The sequence below is a fragment of the Aegilops tauschii genome, chromosome 6, assembly GCF_002575655.3.
Source record: "Aegilops tauschii subsp. strangulata cultivar AL8/78 chromosome 6, Aet v6.0, whole genome shotgun sequence".
In the NCBI taxonomy this organism is placed as follows: Eukaryota; Viridiplantae; Streptophyta; class Magnoliopsida; order Poales; family Poaceae; genus Aegilops; species Aegilops tauschii.
The window spans coordinates 60,862,283-60,881,138 of NC_053040.3; the positions used below are offsets into that span (position 1 = coordinate 60,862,283).

At 49.1% G+C, this 18,856-nt stretch overlaps 3 protein-coding genes across 3 annotated transcripts; all 3 read left to right on the forward strand.

The window, feature by feature from the left end:
- The first annotated feature begins 410 nt into the window (after positions 1-410).
- LOC141025816 (uncharacterized) lies at positions 411-1,496 on the forward strand. Its single transcript, XM_073501740.1, has 2 exons — positions 411-1,112; positions 1,221-1,496. Exons 1-2 carry the CDS (start codon positions 411-413, stop codon positions 1,494-1,496), a joined length of 978 nt encoding a protein of 325 aa, XP_073357841.1.
- A 2,037-nt stretch (positions 1,497-3,533) lies between these two features.
- Positions 3,534-5,599, forward strand: LOC109747950 (polyubiquitin 11). The gene is made up of 2 exons (XM_020306995.4): positions 3,534-3,718; positions 4,694-5,599. The coding sequence occupies exon 2, from the start codon at positions 4,694-4,696 to the stop codon at positions 5,381-5,383; it is 690 nt and encodes a 229-aa protein (XP_020162584.3). The 5' UTR covers positions 3,534-3,718; the 3' UTR covers positions 5,384-5,599.
- A 2,972-nt stretch (positions 5,600-8,571) lies between these two features.
- LOC109747953 (18.9 kDa heat shock protein) lies at positions 8,572-9,515 on the forward strand. Its single transcript, XM_020306998.3, has one exon. It carries the CDS (start codon positions 8,643-8,645, stop codon positions 9,201-9,203), a length of 561 nt encoding a protein of 186 aa, XP_020162587.1. The 5' UTR covers positions 8,572-8,642; the 3' UTR covers positions 9,204-9,515.
- The last annotated feature ends 9,341 nt before the right edge of the window (positions 9,516-18,856 follow it).

Sequence of the window (18,856 nt, forward strand, 5' to 3'; positions counted from 1 at the left end):
CCGAGACAAACAGGGGGGGCTTACACGCCTGGCCCACCCAAAACCCTTCCCGTACCCCGCGCCTCCATCCTCCCCATTTTCTCTCCTTACTTCTTTCTCTCTTGCCCTCATCACCGCTCCACCACCCTGGCCGTTGTGCCACACCCCTACCAGAACTCTACGCTCCGTCACCTCCAGCGCTCCAGCCGGACTTCACCCCACTTCTCCTTCGTCGCCATTCAACCCCTCTCCTCTGACCACCCCGCCAGGTACCATCCGCTACTGTTATAGTCACCATGCCCGACAACTGTTCGACGTATTGCCGGAACTAAAAAAGTTGTCTCTTCTTCTTTCGACCAATGGATTCCGATTTGGAGTACATATACGAGCACTATGTTGAGTAGTCTGACGACTCATCCGACGAGGACTACATGGATGAGATGGTGATGATGCATTCGGTCCTTGAAGACACGGAGCATGCAGGGAAGCATGTTTTTAATTTAAAGGGATCGATCAAGGGTCATCGAGTGCTTAACCGCAACAGGGCGCGCGGCCATTTGACACTGATGGATGACTACTTTACCCTCGATGCACTCTTCGCTAACCATTTTCACCGGCGTTTTTTGATGCGCAAGACCGTCTTCGATCGTTTGTACCATGGCGTCCGGTCCTATGATGACTACTTCATCTTGAAGAAGGATTCCCTGGGAACGATTGGGTTCTATGGTTACCGGAAGTGCACGACTACACTTCGGATGCTTGCATATGGCACGTTCGCTGATTCATGGGACGAGTACATACGAATGTCTGAGAGCACATGCGGAGATGCCATGGTTAGGTTTGCAATCGCCGTGGTCGAGGTGTTTTGGACCTCAGCACCTAAGAGAACCAACCGTGGCAGACACCGAGAGGCTCTTGGAAATCTCAGAAGCAAGAAGGTGGCCAGGTTTGCAACTGTAGTGGTCAAGGTGTTTGGACCTCGGTACGTGAGAGAACCAATTGTGGCAGAGATCAAGAGGCTCTTGGCAATCTCAGAAGCAAGAGGGTGGCCATGTTTGCTTGGATCTCTTGACCGCATGCATTGGAAATGCAAGAATTGCGCGAAGGCTTTACAAGGGCAATATCAGGGTCATGTTAAGAATCCCACTATCATTCTTGAAGCTGTTGCTTCACATGGTTTTTGGATTTGGCATGCTTTCTTTGGCATGCCCTGGTCTCACAATGACATCAATGTGTTGCAGCGATCACTATTGTTTGCGAGGCTGACTAAAGGAAAAGCTCCTCCTTGCCACTATACTGTCAATGGGCATGAGTACAACATGGACTATTATCTAGTTGACAGTATCTATTCTCCGTGGGCTACCTTTGTCAACACCATCTTTAACCCAGTTGGTCAGAAAAGTCTCACTTTGCCCAAAGACAAGAAGCGGCTAGAAAAGATGTCGAGAGGGCATTTGGAGTTCTGCAGGCCCATTTTGCAGTTGTTCATGGACCTGCTAAACAATGAGATCCGATGACCTTGTGTGAGGTGATGACACGTTGTGTGATCATGCACAACATGATCGTCGAGGATGAGGGTGAGGATGTTGCCGCATCTCTAGAATTTGAAAATATGGGTGATCCTATCAAACTTTTATAGTAGAATCCAGCCACATTTAAAGAGTTTATTCATATGCATCAACAAATTCGGCATCAAGCAATTCATGAGTAGCTGAAAGAAGATCTGATTAAGTATCAGTGAGGAAAACTCTGGATTGTAATATTTGAATTTAAAAAAAAAATTAAACTAGCTACGTGCGGCTATTTAAACATTTGTACTTTGTGTGTACGACTATTTGAACGTCTGTATTCGGCTATTTGAATTTGCGGCCAGCGGTGGAGGTGTCCTTAAAGCTATCGGCTGCTTGATTGACGGGTCAAAAAACAAGGCGAGAAAATACAGCAAAAGAGTTTCCTCACTCACTCCTCGCCGTCTCAAGACACAAACTCTGCCCCGCGTCGCCCCCCTCCCCCCCCGCGGGCGGCTCGGGTGCCCTAACCTAGCCGCCGGTCTCCAGGCCCCCTCCCTCTCCCCCTCCCCGCCGCCGGGCAAAGCCCGCGTGGTGCCGGTGGCGGCGGGATCCCTCATGCCCTCTCCTGGAGCGGTGGTCGCGGGGGGCGCCTCTTCGGCCTGACGGCGGATCTTGGTGGCTGGCGTGTCGGGCGGTTGCACGCTGGCGGGAAGTGGTGCGGGGCGGCGCGGCGGTCGGGTGGCGGTGCGTTGCGGCGGAGTGCGCAGGCCGGTGGCGGCTTGGTGCTCCTTGCCGCGAGGGAGCTCGTGCCTGGCCAGATCCGGGCCGGTCGGAGGTGAGGACAGATGGGCGGCGCTCGGCAGGTGGTCTGGTGGCACGGCGGACCTGGCGGAGCCTGGCAGCAGCGAGGTGGCCCGTTTCTGGTGGCGGCAGAGCTAGCTGGAGGCGGCGATGAGTCCCACGAGCAGGCGGATGGCGGCGCTTCGATGGCTCGGCCAAGATGGAGTCTTGGCAAGCAGCGAGCGGCTGGCCACCCCTGTGCGGCGTGGCGAGCGGTGCTGCTCTTTTGCTGGTGTCGGCCTGGGTTCTTCTGTGGTGAGGCAGGTCCGGTCGATGCAAGGCTGTACCTTGGTGGGCGACGGCAGTTCTGGATCTGGCCAGAGGTGTTGGTTGGCTGCAGGTCCTCGTGCAGGTTGGGAGTTGGTGGTGTGGCAGTGGTTACTCTGTCGGGCGGTCGGTCGTTGGTCCTCGGCTTTGCAGCTACGCCGGCATGTGTTGCGGTCGCGGCGGTGTGAGGTCTCTTGGACAGTGCCCCCAATTCCATGGAGGTGTGGAGATGGGCTACACGTGGATGAAAATCTTGCACGGCGTTTGCCGGGCCGGCGATGATGGCACCCGTGGATGTCATTATCCTCCTTGGAGGCATCGCCGAGCGTGTTCGCCTTTCCCCTCGCGCTCTTGGAGTTGGTGGATGTCTCCGGGCGAAAGCCTCGATTCCGCTCTTGGATCGGCACAATGGCGGCGTCCTCGACGTCGCTCCTCTGTAGGGAGCATTGTGCTTGGAGACATGTTGGATCCTTGTCGATCTCCTCCGGTGTTCACCGCTGTCCTCGATTGATCCTTCGTGGCGCTATGTACCCCCGTCGTCGGTGTTTCCAAGACGGTGGCTTCCCGGAGCGGATCAAGTCCTGCCATTCATCTGTCACTTTCTCTTAGGCGCTCAAGGTGGATGGTGCGTCGGCAAGTGAAGTTCTGCGGTGGTCGGTGGTCTCGGAGGTGCCCGGCGTCGGTCGAGATGCGATTCGGTGTATCTTTCTAGGATAGGCTCTTTGGTGTTGTAACTCGTTTTGCCTGGTGTTTGTCCTTTGTCCGGTCGGGTGTGTTGTTCGTGCTTCACTCGTTGTTCGCATCGAGTGATAGTTTTTTTAGCTAACATTCTACATTCTATAAAGCTATGGTACGCCTTGGCGTACTCTGAAAAAAAATAGCAAAAGAAAAATAAAATCTTATTGGTTGGTTGTTCCCACGCCACACGTCACCGCTGCCGTAGCCTTGCGCGACTCTTCCTCCGTTCCCGTCTGACCCGGCCTCCCATCCCCGACTACAAAATCCCCGCCCCCCTCTCCTCTCCCGTCCACCAAACCAAACCAATCCAATCCCCTCTCCGCGATCTCACCGGGAAATTCCTCGACCGATTGAAAGCCAAGGCCCTCTCGTCCTCCTTCAAGGTATGCGAGTTTCCGATCCCTCCGCCTTCCGATTCCGCTCGATTTACGTTCTATTGGGTAGATCTGCGGGCTGAAGGCATACTATTTGTCGATCGATTGCTGTCGATTCGATTATGCATCGACCATCGAGTAGATCCGCCGTTTGTTGTTGATTCGGTCCATCTAGATATGTGTAGCTGGGGTTGATTTCGCTCGTTTGTTGTGTGTCGTGTTCTTGTAGCCTAAGTTGATTCTGCTCGTCTGTTGTTAAATCCCCAAAGCGATTATGTATGGATTATCCAGTAGATAAACTTGGGCTCTTGTACTTGTATAGGTTCCAGATTCCGGATTTATTTACGAGCTTATTCATAGTTCAGCCTTGTAGTTGCCTGTCGGTTCTACTCTGAATTGTTGATATTATTATTGTTGATTCATCTACACTTTTCTAGGTTGTTGTGTCCCACTTGAGCATAGATATGCTAGAATCTGGGCTATCTAGACCTCTCACCAGGCTAGAGATTGTGCTGGTTCGGTCCATCTAGCCATCTAGGTGTGTAGCTAGTTGATTCCGTTCGAAGTTAATGTTTTGTGTTTTGTTCTTATACGATCCTGATTCTGGATTTATTTACTATTACTAGCTTAATCATGGTTCGGCCTCGTGGTTGCCTGTCGGCTCTACTCTGAAATTCGTTTATTGTTGTTGATTCATCTACACTTATCTAGATTGTTGTCTCCAACTTGAACATAGATCTGCTAGAATTTAGATTATTCAGCCTTCTCACCAGGCTAAGAAAGATTGTGCTGATAGATCGGGATTTTTGCTTGCTTTGCTAGCGAGTCTGTTAACATGGTTGCCCAAGTCTGTTTGTTCAATTTCATATTGCGCTGATACGTAGCTAGGACTTCCATCTCTCTCTGTACTTGTATTGTTTAATGTCCTGCATGTTTCCTTTTAACTGCTCCTTATTCTGGGTTTATTGTACTTTGTATTTACAGATGCAGATCTTCGTGAAGACCCTCACCGGCAAGACCATCACCCTCGAGGTCGAGTCGTCTGACACGATCGATAATGTCAAGGCCAAGATCCAGGACAAGGAGGGAATCCCTCCGGACCAGCAGCGCCTCATCTTTGCCGGCAAGCAGCTGGAGGATGGCCGCACCCTGGCTGACTACAACATTCAGAAGGAGTCCACCCTCCACCTGGTGCTCAGGCTTCGTGGAGGCATGCAGATTTTCGTCAAGACCCTCACCGGCAAGACCATCACCTTGGAGGTGGAGTCCTCGGACACCATCGACAACGTGAAGGCAAAGATCCAGGACAAGGAGGGCATCCCTCCGGACCAGCAGCGCCTCATCTTCGCTGGCAAGCAGCTTGAGGATGGCCGCACCCTGGCTGACTACAACATCCAGAAGGAGTCCACCCTCCACCTGGTGCTCAGGCTTCGTGGAGGCATGCAGATTTTTGTCAAGACGCTCACCGGCAAGACCATCACCCTGGAGGTGGAGTCCTCGGACACCATCGACAATGTGAAGGCCAAGATCCAGGATAAGGAGGGCATTCCCCCGGACCAGCAGCGTCTCATCTTCGCTGGCAAGCAGCTGGAGGATGGCCGCACCCTGGCAGACTACAACATCCAGAAGGAGTCTACCCTTCACCTGGTGCTCCGCCTGCGTGGTGGCCAGTAAGTGCGTGATAGCCGCTTCTGTCTCAGGGTTAACAGGTCTGGTGTTGTCGGTGTACTCCAATGTAGTTTTCAGCGTGTGCTCTGGTCGTGTTTCTATCGCTGCTATGTTTGTTTGTGTCTACAAACTTATGATGTGATGTGGCTTTGAGTTTGGATGATGAAAACGTGATGAATAAGTGAACCCTTAATATCATGTGAAACTCTATCGTCTGTGCCATACCTGTGTTGTTTGTCTCCAGATTCTTTCATGAAGTATAGAGGAAATTCTACCATTGGTCTGGTTTATGTTCTCTCTCAATTAATGGATCTTCTCTTCTGGTCAGGCTTAGAACTGTAAAATAACTTAGCCTTGAGCTTGAAAAAACTAAGTTGGAGTTTTCCCATTCGATACCAAATCTTAGAATTTTCTTTGTTTCCTGTTCTATCCTTTCTATACCCGGGCTCAAATACTAACATTAAAATAAAATAAAATTAGAAAAATCTGATTTTTTTTGGCATACTTTAAGAAATATTTGTTGTGCATGCCAAATTTATCATTAAATCTTATCGGTGAGCGTCGTGGAAAAAAAATTAGAGCTCCAAAATGTGTTTGAAAATAACATTTTTAGACAACAATTTTGTTTTTTTTACCACGCCTTCCACCAATGTGATTTTTGTGATATTTTTTGCATATATACTCCTATTTTTTTGCATATATACTCCAAAGATGACTTAAATTTTGCCCAAAAATTCAAAAAATTTAAATTTTATTTTCTGTTTTTCTGAATGTACTGTTCACTCAGTAGTGTAGAAACTCCACGCCCCTAACATGGACTTCTGACAGGTGTTGTGTAGATAAGGTTGTTTGTGGTCTGAAGATATCGTAGAATCACATGAATTGCATTTATGTTGCACTGGCTACTAAGATGCTACTTCCTCCGTCCCATAATGTAAGGCGTTTTGTAACACTAAACTAGTGTTAAAAAACGTCTTACATTATAGGGCGGAGGAAGTACATTTGAAGTTAATAAAAACGCTCTTTATAAAGAAATGGTTGCACTGGCTACAAATAATAATAATCCTAGAACTAGCTAGTACGACCGATTGCTTTTTCCACCTCCACAAGAAAGTCCGCTGGTGACTAGGGTTTCTCTGCCTCCTGTAGTCGCTGCCGTCGATCTGCTTCATCTTCTCTGGTCTTAGGGTCATGCTCTTCTCTGGTCTTAGGGTCATAACGCCCTTATCGGTGGGAGGGCTTCTGCTCCACTTTAAGGTGTTTTCTATAAACCACGCGCTTATAAGTGGCTTGTAGGAGGCGGGTGGGAAAGGGGCGTGAGCCCCTATGTGCCGCTCGCTATGGTAGATTGTCGAGCCCCTATGTGCCGCTCGCTATGGTAGATTGTCGAGCCCCTATGTGCCGCTCGCTATGGTAGATTGTCAAGCAAACACGCATAGGTCGCTCATCTGGCCAGCCCACGAGTCACATAAAGTATTTGCTTGTACCAACCGGGTTTCCTAAGAAGGTACCAAACATTTCTTTAAAAATCCCAATTTTTTTAAAATTTGTGAATAAATTTTGCAAAAGGCAATCATTTTCTAAAAACATGTCCTTTATCAATTTTTGAACAAATTTAAAAAGTAGGAGCTTTTATTTATTCCGAACAATTTTGAAAAACATGAACATTTAAAAAAAACAAGACAGTTTAAATTTCTGATTTAAAAAAAAATAAACTTAAAAATATAAAAAATATAAAACCCAAGAAAACAGGAAGAAGAAACAGCAAGAAACAAAAAAAAACGACGAGGGACCCTTTAGAAGATTCCAAAGACCGGCTCCTACAATGCAGTTCAATCAGTCACTAGCCTGTGTGAAATAGTGGCAATCTGCTGGAGAATGCAGCGAATAGGAATTTGCTAGGAGGGGTCATCCTCACCTTTATATTTGCGACTAAGCCCAACATGACCTTGCAGATTAATCATAGCGAAATTAGGCAAGGTTGCTTCCTTGGCACATCCGCGATTGTGCATGAAGGGGTGACGGACCTAAACACGATGGAGACTTGTGCTATCTGAGAGTCATTCAAGATCTACGCACCACGAAGCAGCTGGGAGACAATTGCATGATCCTAAAGGAAATCTTTACTCACTTGACTTCTTTTTTGGCCTGCAAATTTGACCATGAGCAGCACATTTGTAATATGGAGGCTCATAGACTTGCCCGTATGACGACTACCTTAGATCCTGGACGCCATATTTGGCTATCCAATCATCCTCACAATCTTTGTATCCCTTTGAACTTTGCGATATGAAATATGTTTTTCTTAATTATTTATGCCACTAGTTGTGTCCCATCACTCAGTTTTGCCACTACTTGTGTCCCATCACTCAGTTTTGCCACTAGAAGTTTTCACTGCTAAAAAATGCCATCACTTCATTAGGCGCATGCTAAAAAATGCCACTAGACAACATTAATGTGAGCTCAAAGCCCATTTACCATATTGTGTGACCAAAATACCCATGGACCCACATGTCACCTCTCCCTCTATCGCACTACATTAAAGTGTGGGTCCCACTCGATCTCCAACAACATTTTTATTTTCGTCTAAATTATTTTGCCTGGTTACTCCTGACAAGTCGTGCCCACAATTATCATTGTGATGTAGAGAGAGCTAACATTTGGGTCTAGAAGTATGTTGGTCATATAGCATGGTCAACGGGTTTGACCTGATAGTAACAATGTCTAATAACATTTTTGAGCAAACATCTATCAGAACGATGACATTTTTTAGGTGTCTAATGGCATTTTTGAGCAAGCATGCATCAAACAAAACGATGTCATTTTTGAGCAGTTGTAATTTCTACTGTCAAAACTAAGTAGTGAGCCATAATTAATGGCATAAATGATAAAAAACTGATGAAACAAAGGTCGCAGTTTATCTCTAAAAAATAAAAATAAACCATGAGAACCGAGGCCATATGAATATGAACAAGATGAAAAGGCGTTTTTATTCTATTCTCTTCAAAGTAAATGATTCGTATGATCTTTGGGGAAAACAAATCCTTTATCAGTGCGTGTAGCCATCGAATAATGAATCCACATCCACTAGTTTTCCACAAGCTCCTAGAAGATGGATGGCATCTATGCACAACAAGTAATAATCCATTCATGTACCCATGCTGTCATGCATCTATAAATAGACAAGGCAAGTAGCCCAAGGTTACATATCATAGCAAAGCTAGAAGAAGAAGAAGAAAGAATCTGATAAATTAAGCTAGGCAGCATGTCGATGATCTCCAGCATGCTGGGCCGGAAGCAGCCGCCGCCGCAGCCCCAGCCGCAGCAGCACGCGGCGGGCCACAGGGCCAACGGCCACGGCCACGGCGGCGGCGGGGACGAGGTCATGGAGCCGGTGAGCATCGACATCCTGGAGCCCTTCATGGAGGCCATCTCGCTGACTGCGTTCGGCGGCGGCGGCTGCCGGCCGGCGCTGGGCCTGCCGTTCTCGACGGCGAGCATGGACTGGAAGGAGACGCCGACGGCGCACGTGTTCATGGCGGACGTGCCGGGCCTGCGGCGGGAGGAGGTGAAGGTGGAGGTGGAGCAGGAGCGGGTGCTCCGCATCAGCGGGCAGCGCGCGCGCGCCGCCGAGGACAAGGGCGACCGGTGGCACCGCGTGGAGCGGAGCGCCGAGAAGTTCGTGCGCACCGTGCGGCTGCCGCCCAACGCCGACGTCGACGGCGGCGGCGTCCACGCCGCGCTCGACAACGGCGTGCTCACCATCACCATCCCCAAGGACGACGGCAAGAAGGCCTACGGCAGGATCATCCCCATCACCAACTAATGATCAGCCACGTGCATGCACCATCGACTCAATCAATACTACTATACGTACTACAGTACCAAGTATCACCACTGCTTAATTATACTTCACCAAAGAGAACCGTAAGATGCCGGAGATAAGCCCGGCGGCGTATGTATGTGCTCGCTGGAATTCCGGAAGATTTCCGTCAATTATACCATAGACACACAACCATCGCACGCTCTAGTGGGTTATAGGCTATACAATTGAGACATGAGATATGACTCCAAATAACCAATGTATATGTAGCAACAGCTGTGAAAACATATCTATATATTTGTGTTGGGTTATTAATAGTGTAATTGTTGCGTGTTTTAATATGGAAGATATGTCCTACTAATAAATAAACTAAGGGAAAAGTATATCTTTTGTCCCTTAACTCTTTCAAAAGTATAGAATTGGTCCCTCAACTTTCTAACCAGCAAAACTTAGTCCCTGAACTTCTCAAACCGGGTAAGTTTAGTCCCCAATACCACTTTGGATGGTTTCTGTCCAACTTTGACACGGTTTTGTGTGGGAGCCACCTGCAGAAAAATGAAATAAAAGCACTAAAAATTTATTGTGGCTGTAGGGATCGAACCAGCGTCGCCACCCTCGCCCTAGCCAGCTGAACCCACATGTATTACTAGTGGCATGCCATGCCGGTGTGCATGCATGCGTGGTGAGCATGTGCTGTACGTGGTGTGCCTGCGATGTGCGTGCGTGACGTCCGTGTGCGCGCCGCGGCCCGCCGTCAGCCCGCTCGCTGTCAACTACAACGGCCTCTGTTCACCCCGTCGGCGCGACGCAGCTAGCAGCAATCGTCCGCCGTGTCATACGGCCTTCTGGGCACGGCAGGAGGGGCTCGTTCTTGGTCCAGCCAACACAACTACACAAGATCACCGGGGCGCATTGTGAGCTCGTGGATCACCAGCAGCTATGTTGCATCGCCTTCGGCGACGGGTGTAACCTGGAAACATCATCCACGGTGTGCATCGCTACTGCACGCGGTCGCGGGTCACAAGCACGCATATATCTCTTGCTGACGCCGAAGCTTAAAGGACCGGTCGGCATCGTTCGTGGAGCGGCTGTAACTCATGGACGAGCAACGCGACCAGGCCTGCATGTCAGCGTTGCTCCTCTACCGATGGTGCAGCCCGAATCTTATCTGGTGTTTTTTGTCTATCTTTTATACTGTACGTCCTTATTTACTCAACTCTCTCAACTTTTGGTCAAAACCCAGGCGACATGTCATGTTTTGGTCAAAAATTGTGTTCACGTCAGACAAAAACCATCAAAAGTGGTGTGAGGGACGAAAGTTATCCGGTTTGAGAAGTTGAGGGATCATGATTTGCTGATTTGGAGTTAAGGGATCATTTCTATACTTTTGAGAGAATTAAGGGACAAAAACTACTTTTCCCATAAACTAGTTGGCCTCCGGATCATCCTTCGCGCGATGGATGGCTATATCACACTATGTAAGAGTTGTTGCATGGAAGATATTATGTTGAACGTCTGCTCAATATTTTTCCCAAAATAGAATTATAAAAGGGGTGGACTTAGCAATTTTAAAGTAAAAAAGCAACATGAAAATGTTGTATAGGAAAACTTGAGGTTTTTAATGAACCGATTAAACAAGCCCTCTAACAAAATTGAATTCTACAATATGTTTCATCAAATTTTTTTGATTTAAAGAAGACTGTGTTGTGTTAGACATCATGGACACCAACGTTGTCCTGGAACTGGAAGGTCTGGAGTGCACGTTTCCCCTCCTCTCTCGCGCGCGAAAAGGAGGCGAACAGAGCGACCCCCCCCCTCAGCCGCTCCAGCAGCGGGAGGGTGGGGTAACCTTGGATCTACACTCTGGCGTGTATATAGGGCGTAGTTAGTTAGGGGAATAAATGTGATGGTGCTCATCCTCCACCTCCGCGAGGTCACTTGTGGTGTCGCCGTCGAGCTCCTGGCGGTTGGTGCTTGCGAATCCACGGATCCGGCAAGTTTTTGTGCTCTGGGCGGGGTCGTCGCAATGAAGGAGACGACTGCTGTTAAGGCATGTCTCTCTCTAATTAGTTTTGGTGATTGATGACAATGCATTTGCGAACTAATCGTGTGCATTGAGTATTTCAGAGATTCATTCTTTGGCACGAGACGATTCCTTCCCCTCGGAGTTTTAAGTGAAGACGGTGTAGCTTCTTTCATTTTGGTTTTGGTGGACTTGTTTCGTAGGAGTCACCGTACTATCAAGAGGGGGTCCGCATTGGAAAGGCTAGGCTGGAATCAACACGTACACATCTCCTTTGCACCCACTGAGCCTTCCTGCTTCAATGGAGGATCTTTCGTTGCATCTTTTGTGAGCTTGTTATGGTCCCAGCGGTCGTACCGCAGCCCCCAGCGGAAGTACTGCTCAAGAGCCACAGGCGGCAGTACCGCTGCCCAGCGGTAGTACCGCCAAGGGGCTCTCAACCGTAGTACCGCTGAGGTGTTGTGCTGCTACCGCCTCGACTCGATAGTGTCGCCTCTCGTGTCGGGTTTTGCGGCACTGGCAGCGGCAGTAGAGGCGGTAGTACCGCTTGCAAGCGGTAGTGCCGCCCTACCACCGCTGCTAGTACCGCCCTGGGTCCAGATCTCGCTCCGCCTCTGGTCGCCCTTTGTCTACACGGTAGTACCGCATGGGGGAGCGGTAGTACCGCGACACCCAGCAGTAGTACCGCTACCCTAGCGGTAGTACCGCTCTGTGCGGGCTAAATGGGGGTAACGGTTGGATTGGTTCCCTCACTATAAAAGGAGGTCTTCTTCTCCAAGTTGAACCACCTCTTTTCCCCCAAGATCCATTGTTGCTCCAAAGCTCATTTTTTCCCGATCTCTCTCCCTAGCCAATCAAACTTGTTGATTCTTTAGGGTTTGGTTGAGAAGGCCCAGATCTACACTTCCACCAAGAGAAATTTGATCCCCCCCCACTAATCCCTTGCGGATCTTGTTACTCTTAGGTGTTTGAGCACCCTAGACGGTTGAGGTCACCTCGGAGCCACATTCCATTGTGGTGAAGCTCCGTGGTATTGCTGGGAGCGTCCAATTGAGTTGTGGAGATAGCCCCAACCTTGTTTGTAAAGGTTCGGTCGCTGCCTTCAAGGGCACCAATAGTGGAATCACGGCATCTTGCATTGTGTGAGGGCGTGAGGAGAATACGGTGGCCCTAGTGGCTTCTTGGGGAGCATTGTGCCTCCACACTACTCCAACGGAGACGTACTTCCCTTCAAAGGGAAGGAACTTCGGTAACACAAACTCGTCTTCACCGGCTCCGCTATTGGTTATCTCTCACCTTTACTTGTGCAAAGCTCATCTTGTGTTGTATCATTTGCTTGCTTGTGTGCTTGTTGATTGTTGCATCATATAGGTTGCTCACCTAGTTACATTTCTAGACAACCTATTTTGATGCAAAGTTTAAATTGATAAAGAAAAGCAAAAAATTGTAGGTTGCTCACCCCCCTCTAGTCAACTATATCGATCCTTTCAATTGGTATCAGTGCCTCGTCTCTTTATTAAGGATTTTGCCGTCCGAAGAGTATGGTTGACACCGTAGATGGTGGGGAGGAGCACCCCGGTGTGATTTCGTCATCGTCTATGGCCGATGGGGGATCCTCGGTCTCTCGTGAGGAGTTCAATGCGGCTTTGGACACATTGAAAACCTCCATGACGACCAAGGTTGAAGGCATGTTCAATAAGTTTTTAGAAGGCCTTAAATTATCCACCGCACCGATGAAAGTGGGTGATCCCGCTAACAAGGTGACGGATGCTAACTCTGACAAGGGGGAAGCTACTAGTGACAAAGTTCCTTTATCTAGTGGTAAAAGTGGAAATGGCATCTTTGCCCATGTTGAACCTCCACTCTCTTATGGAGGACCGGTTCCCTCCACTCATTTGAATCATGTTGGTCCTCCTCCTAAGTTTGTGAAGAATGAGGATTTTGCCTCTTGGGTCTATCGCTTTAAACGTCATTTAAATCATAGTTCTACTAACCTTTGGGGAATTATTGAGCAAGGTTTCTACCCGCATGACCCAAGCAACTTCACTCCTAGAGAAGCCGCGGATCATCAATTCAACGAGTCCACTCTTTGTATTCTGCAAGAGGCCATCCCTCCCGAAGATATTGCGCATCTCCGGCCTTTCACCGTGGCCAAGGAAGCATGGCAACATGTGGTTTCCATTTACAAGGGAAGCTCAAGCATTCAATGCTCCAACTATGAAGTGGTTCAAGATGAAGCCGATGAGTTTGCAATGAATGAAGATGAAGAACCTCATGAGATTTACCGGAGATTAACCACTCTCGCGGTCTCACTCCGAGATCATAGGAGCAAGGATACGGATGATAATTGGATCAAGCGCAAGTTCCTCAAGGCCATGATGCCTTACCATAAGGCCATGTCCTCCGTCATCCTTCAAAGGCCGGACTTCCACACCTTGTCCTCAAGTGAAGTGTTGGATGAATTTGTAGCAATGATGATCTTGGACAAGACCGCCGACAATGCGGTGTTGCGTTCCCAACTGGCAAAGAAGCCCAACCTTGCTTTGAAGGCCAAGGTTAGTGTGGAAGAAGAGGATGACACTACTAGGAAGAGGGCTATAGACAATATGCACACTAATGGCGCACCAGACATGCGGTGCGCCACTACTATATAGCAGTGGCGCACCGTGTGCTGGTGCGCCATTAGTGTGATAGACACTAATGGCGCACCACAACTATGGTGCGCCACTACTAACAATTTTTTTTCTTTTTTCCAAAAATACTAATGGCGCACCGTGGGGCGGTGCGCCATTAGTGTCTATCACACTAATGGCGCACTACTAACAAATTTTTTTCTTTTATTTTTTCCAAAAATTCTAATGGCGCACCGGGGCGCAGTGTGCCATTACTAGTTTTAACTAGTAATGGCGTACCCGTCACCCCGTGCGCCACTACCATCATTTTTTTTGCAAAACTACTAATGGCGCACCGCCAGCTGGTGCGCCATTAGTAACCAGGGTTACTAATGGCGCATTTTTTCATGGTGCACCATTAGTAACCTGTGACCAGCTAGATATTTTGGACAGCCACCTACACACTCACTTTCCCCACTTCATTCTCTCCACCTCCTCCTCCAAGCTTGTCTCGGGTGCCTCCTCCTCCTCACCTCATTTGCACCATAGATTCATCCAAATTAAGTGGTTAAATTACCTTTTTTTGATAGGTAAGTAAGGGGAAAGCTTTCTTTATGTTGTAGATCTACTTTTTTCTCCCTCCAACAACGTGCACATGCACTTTTTATGGCCTAGCTAGATCTATGTATGTTTGTGGTGTTGCATATGTTTGTGGTGTTGCATATATGTTTGTGTTTGCAGGTACCGGTATTTGAAATGCGATAGTTGCCAATATTTTGCCGGAATGTTGATTCATTTCCGTTTCGGCGAGAATTTTGGCACTATGCATTCTTTTTGGTCCTATTTTTAGGCAAAGTCATGCCAAATTTTTTCTTGGTTCTAAAATATCGTTTTGCTCTACCCCGCAGGCGACCATGGTCCGCATGATGACCGAAGGCATCATGAATAGGTTTTTGAGCTCCGCGAAGGCCGAGATGCTTCAAAATAATGAGACGGAGATAAGATGTCCGTGTCGAAGATGCAAGCTGAGGAGCCTTATGGACCCGGATTCCGTACAGGTGCGGGACCACCTGCTCTTGCGTGGTTTCATGGATGGCTATTGGTGGCAAGGTGATGAAGATGATTATGAAGTCGTCCATGGGGGCCGGCCGGCAAGAAATGAGGAAGGGCAGCAAGACAACCGCGGCGAGGGCGGGCGAGAAGACGAAGAATCTCCAGGACATGATCACGAAGTAGATGCAGTACACAGTCATCATGTAGAAGATGCCGGACATGATGATGAGGAAGATGCCGGAGCAGACGAAGGGCATGATCATGAAGATGAAGATGCCGGAGCAGACGACGATGGATCATCGATGGGCTGGGTGCAGGACCCTCATATTCAAGAGCTGCTTCTCAAGCAGACGGATAACGCAAGAGCTGCCGCCCGAGAGAAAGCCAAGCTGGATCAACTAGAGATAGACGCGGTTACTCCATTGTATGAAGGATGCAGGCCCGAGGATACCCGCCTGAAAGTAACGCTCATGGCTCTGGAGATGAAGGTAAAACACAAAATGACCGACGCATGCTTCGACGAGAACATGTCATTCTGGCACGAACGTCTTCCCAAGGGGAACAAGTGCCCGACCAGTTTCGAGGAGGCGAAGAAAATCGTGTGTCCTCTGGATTTACCGCACGTGAAATACCATGTGTGCATGAACAATTGCATCATTTATCGGGACGAGCACGCGGAGTCTACCATATGTCCAGTGTGCGGCGTCACTCGATACAAGAAGAGGAAGAAAGCTCCTCGAAAAGTGGTGTGGTACTTTCCGATCACTCCTCATCTGCAGCGGTATTTCGCGGACCCTAAGGTAGCAAAGCTCTTGCGCTGGCACGCGGATAGGGAGGAGAAGAAGCGAGAAGATGACGCAAATGATCCGGAGATAAATAAAAAAGACAAGATGCTGAGTCACCCTAAGGATGGGAGCGAGTGGCAAGCGTTGAACTTCGAACACCCAAAATTTGGGAACGATCCAAGGAACATCGTGCTGGGCGCGAGCACCGATGGAGTCAATCCGTTTGGCAGCTAGAGAAGCACACATAGCACCTGGCCTGTGTTTGTGTGGATGTACAACCTTCCCCCTGGTTGTGCATGAAGAGGAAGTACATTCACATGAGTATGCTAATTGAAGGGCCGAAACAACCAGGGAACGACATCAATCTGTATCTGGGGCTGCTGAAAGAGGAGCTAGACACGCTGTGGAAAATGCCAGCCAATACGTGGGACGCCGCAGAGAACGAATATTTCCCTACGAGAGCCGTACTGCTCACGACGGTGCACGACTATCTCGGTTACGGATATCTTGCGGGGCAGGTGGTCCACGGATTTTCTGGATGCATCAGGTGCATGGATGACAGAACGTATCGCCAGCTAGATAGAGATCCCGGGTCTTCGAAAACCGTGTTCATGGGACATCGAAGGTGGCTTTGCGACGATGACCCATGGAGAAAACGCAAGGATCTGTTCGATGCTGAAACCGAACCCCGAAGACACCCGCGTACGAGGAGCGGCGAGGAAATAGACGAGCTGTTGAAAAATTGGAAAGATTGCCCACTGCCGGGAAAGAAGCAAAAGGCGCCAGAGCCGGGAAAGAAGCGAAAGGCGCAATAGCCACTGCTGAAGGTATGGAAAACGAGGTCTGTTTTCTGGGACTTGTCGTACTGGAAGATCCACCGTGTGCCTCACAGCCTTGATGTCATGCATATCATGAAGAACGTGTGCGAGAGTCTGCTTGGTACCCTGCTCAACATGCCGGAGAGGACCAAAGATGGGCCGAAAGCAAGGGCAGACTTCAAATCAATGGGCATCAGGGAGGACCTTCACGCTAATGATGATGATGATGAGGCGAAGCAGGACACGGAAAGTCGTCGCAAAGGCAAAAAGGCCAAGAAGACCGGAAATGACTTCCCTCCCGCGTGCTTCACTCTAAGTCAGGAGGAGATCGATCAGTTTTCACCTGCCTCGTAGGAGTAAAACTTCCTTACGGTTACGCGGGGAAGATAAGCAGATACCTAGACTCAGCGAAGCAGAAGTTCAGCGGGATGAAGTCTCACGACTGTCACGTGCTGATGACACAGATACTTCCAGTTGCAATCCGTGGGATCATGGACGCGCACGTCCGTGAAACGCTATTTGGCCTATGCAACTTTTTCGACGTCATCTCTCGGAAGTCGGTTGGCGTGAGGCAACTCAGAAGGCTACAGGAAGAGATCATGGTGATACTATGCGAGCTTGAGATGTACTTCCCGCCCGCATTCTTCGACGTTATGGTGCATCTGCTGGTCCATATCGTGGAGGATATCATCCAACTCGGGCCGACGTTCCTGCACAGCATGATGCCGTTCGAAAGGATGAATGGTGTCATCAAAGGATATGTTCACAACATGTCACGTCCAGAGGGAAGCATAGCCAGGGGCTTTCTGACCGAAGAGTGCATCTCCTACTGCACGAATTATCTAGGCATAGAGAACCCCGTTGGTCAGCCCGTCAACAGGCACCTCGGCAGGCTCGCTGGATGGGGTCACCGTGAGGGTCGCCGCAAAATGCATGTCGACTTCGAGGGTCGACTCGCCGACTTTGAAAGAGCAAACCTAGTCGCGCTACAACACATAGACGTGGTCAATCCTTGGGTGGTAGAGCACAAAACCTTTATTGAGAAGACGTACAATGACCGAGGCCAACAGAGGACAGACGGAGATATAATCAAAGAGCACAACTCATGTTTCACGCGTTGGTTCAAGCAGAAGCTTCTGTCGTACCCTTTACATGAGGATTATTCCGCGGAAGAACAACTCATATTCGCCTTGTCATAGGGCGCCGAGCACAACTTGATGACGTATGAGGCGTACAATATCAACGGCTACACATTCTACACCGAGGGAAAGGACATGAAGAGTGATGGTTATCAGAACTCCGGGGTAACGATGGAATCCTACACCGGTAAGGACAAGGACAGATACTACAGATGGATCGAGGAGATCTGGGAGCTGAGCTACGCTGGAGAGAAGGTCCCGATGTTCCGTGTCAGATGGGCCAAGAGCGTCCTAAAAGAAGACCGGTATTTCACCACCATGGTTATACCCGAAGCCAAATCCAAGACCGCGGGCGCAAACATCACCGTGAAAAATGAGCCATGGGTACTGGCTTCCCAAGTGGACCAATGCTTCTTCATTACCGACCCGTCAAAGCCCAGTCGTGTTGTCATGAGGAGAGGCAAAATGAAGATCATCGGAATGGATGGAGTCGCCAATGAGCAAGACTTCAAAAAGTACGGCAACCCGAAGATGGAACATGACGACGACGATGAAGTACCAGCATACACCACAAGAAGAAGCAGGAACACCCTACCTAAAGGACGTCCGTTCAAGAGAAGAACTCCATTTACGAAAAATAAGGGCAAGAAGATTGTGAACAGATAGCTAGCTAAGATCAATTGTATTTAAATTGTAGCCTTCATTTCTCGATTGTATTTCATGGGCACTTTTTGAACTCATGAATATTTTAAAATTTCATGGGCACTTTTTGAATTCATGAATATTTTTTCAAAATTTATGATATTTTTTCATATTCAATATGAAAAAATATTGAATATTCATGAGGACACTCGATCAATCTCCATCCCCCTCCATCTCGATCTCGATCCCCCTCCATCTCGATCTCGATCCCCCTCCATCTCGATCGCTATCCCCCTCCATCTCGATCTCGATCCCCCGCGCACCCTCCGCCGCTCCACCGCCGCCGATGACCCACCGCACCCTCCCCCGCTCAACCGCCGCTGACGACCCCCCGCACCCTCCCCGGCCCGCTCCACCGCCACCGAGCACCCCCCGCACCCTCCCCGGCCCGCTCCACCGCCGCCGAGCACCCCCCGCACCCTCCCCCGCTCCAACGCCGCCGCCGCCGACCCCCGCACCCTCCCCAGTAATGTCTTACCTATTCACAAATGAATGCAACTAAAAATCCAAAAAAAACAAATTTG

Coding starts and splice junctions, on each gene's coding strand:
- LOC141025816 (XM_073501740.1), top strand. CDS start 411: ATGGATGAGATGGTGATGATGCATTCGGTCCTTGAAGACACGGAGCAT. Junction 1,113..1,220: donor AAGGGCAATATCAGGGTCAT/GTTAAGAATCCC, acceptor AATGTGTTGCAG/CGATCACTATTGTTTGCGAG.
- LOC109747950 (XM_020306995.4), top strand. CDS start 4,694: ATGCAGATCTTCGTGAAGACCCTCACCGGCAAGACCATCACCCTCGAG.
- LOC109747953 (XM_020306998.3), top strand. CDS start 8,643: ATGTCGATGATCTCCAGCATGCTGGGCCGGAAGCAGCCGCCGCCGCAG.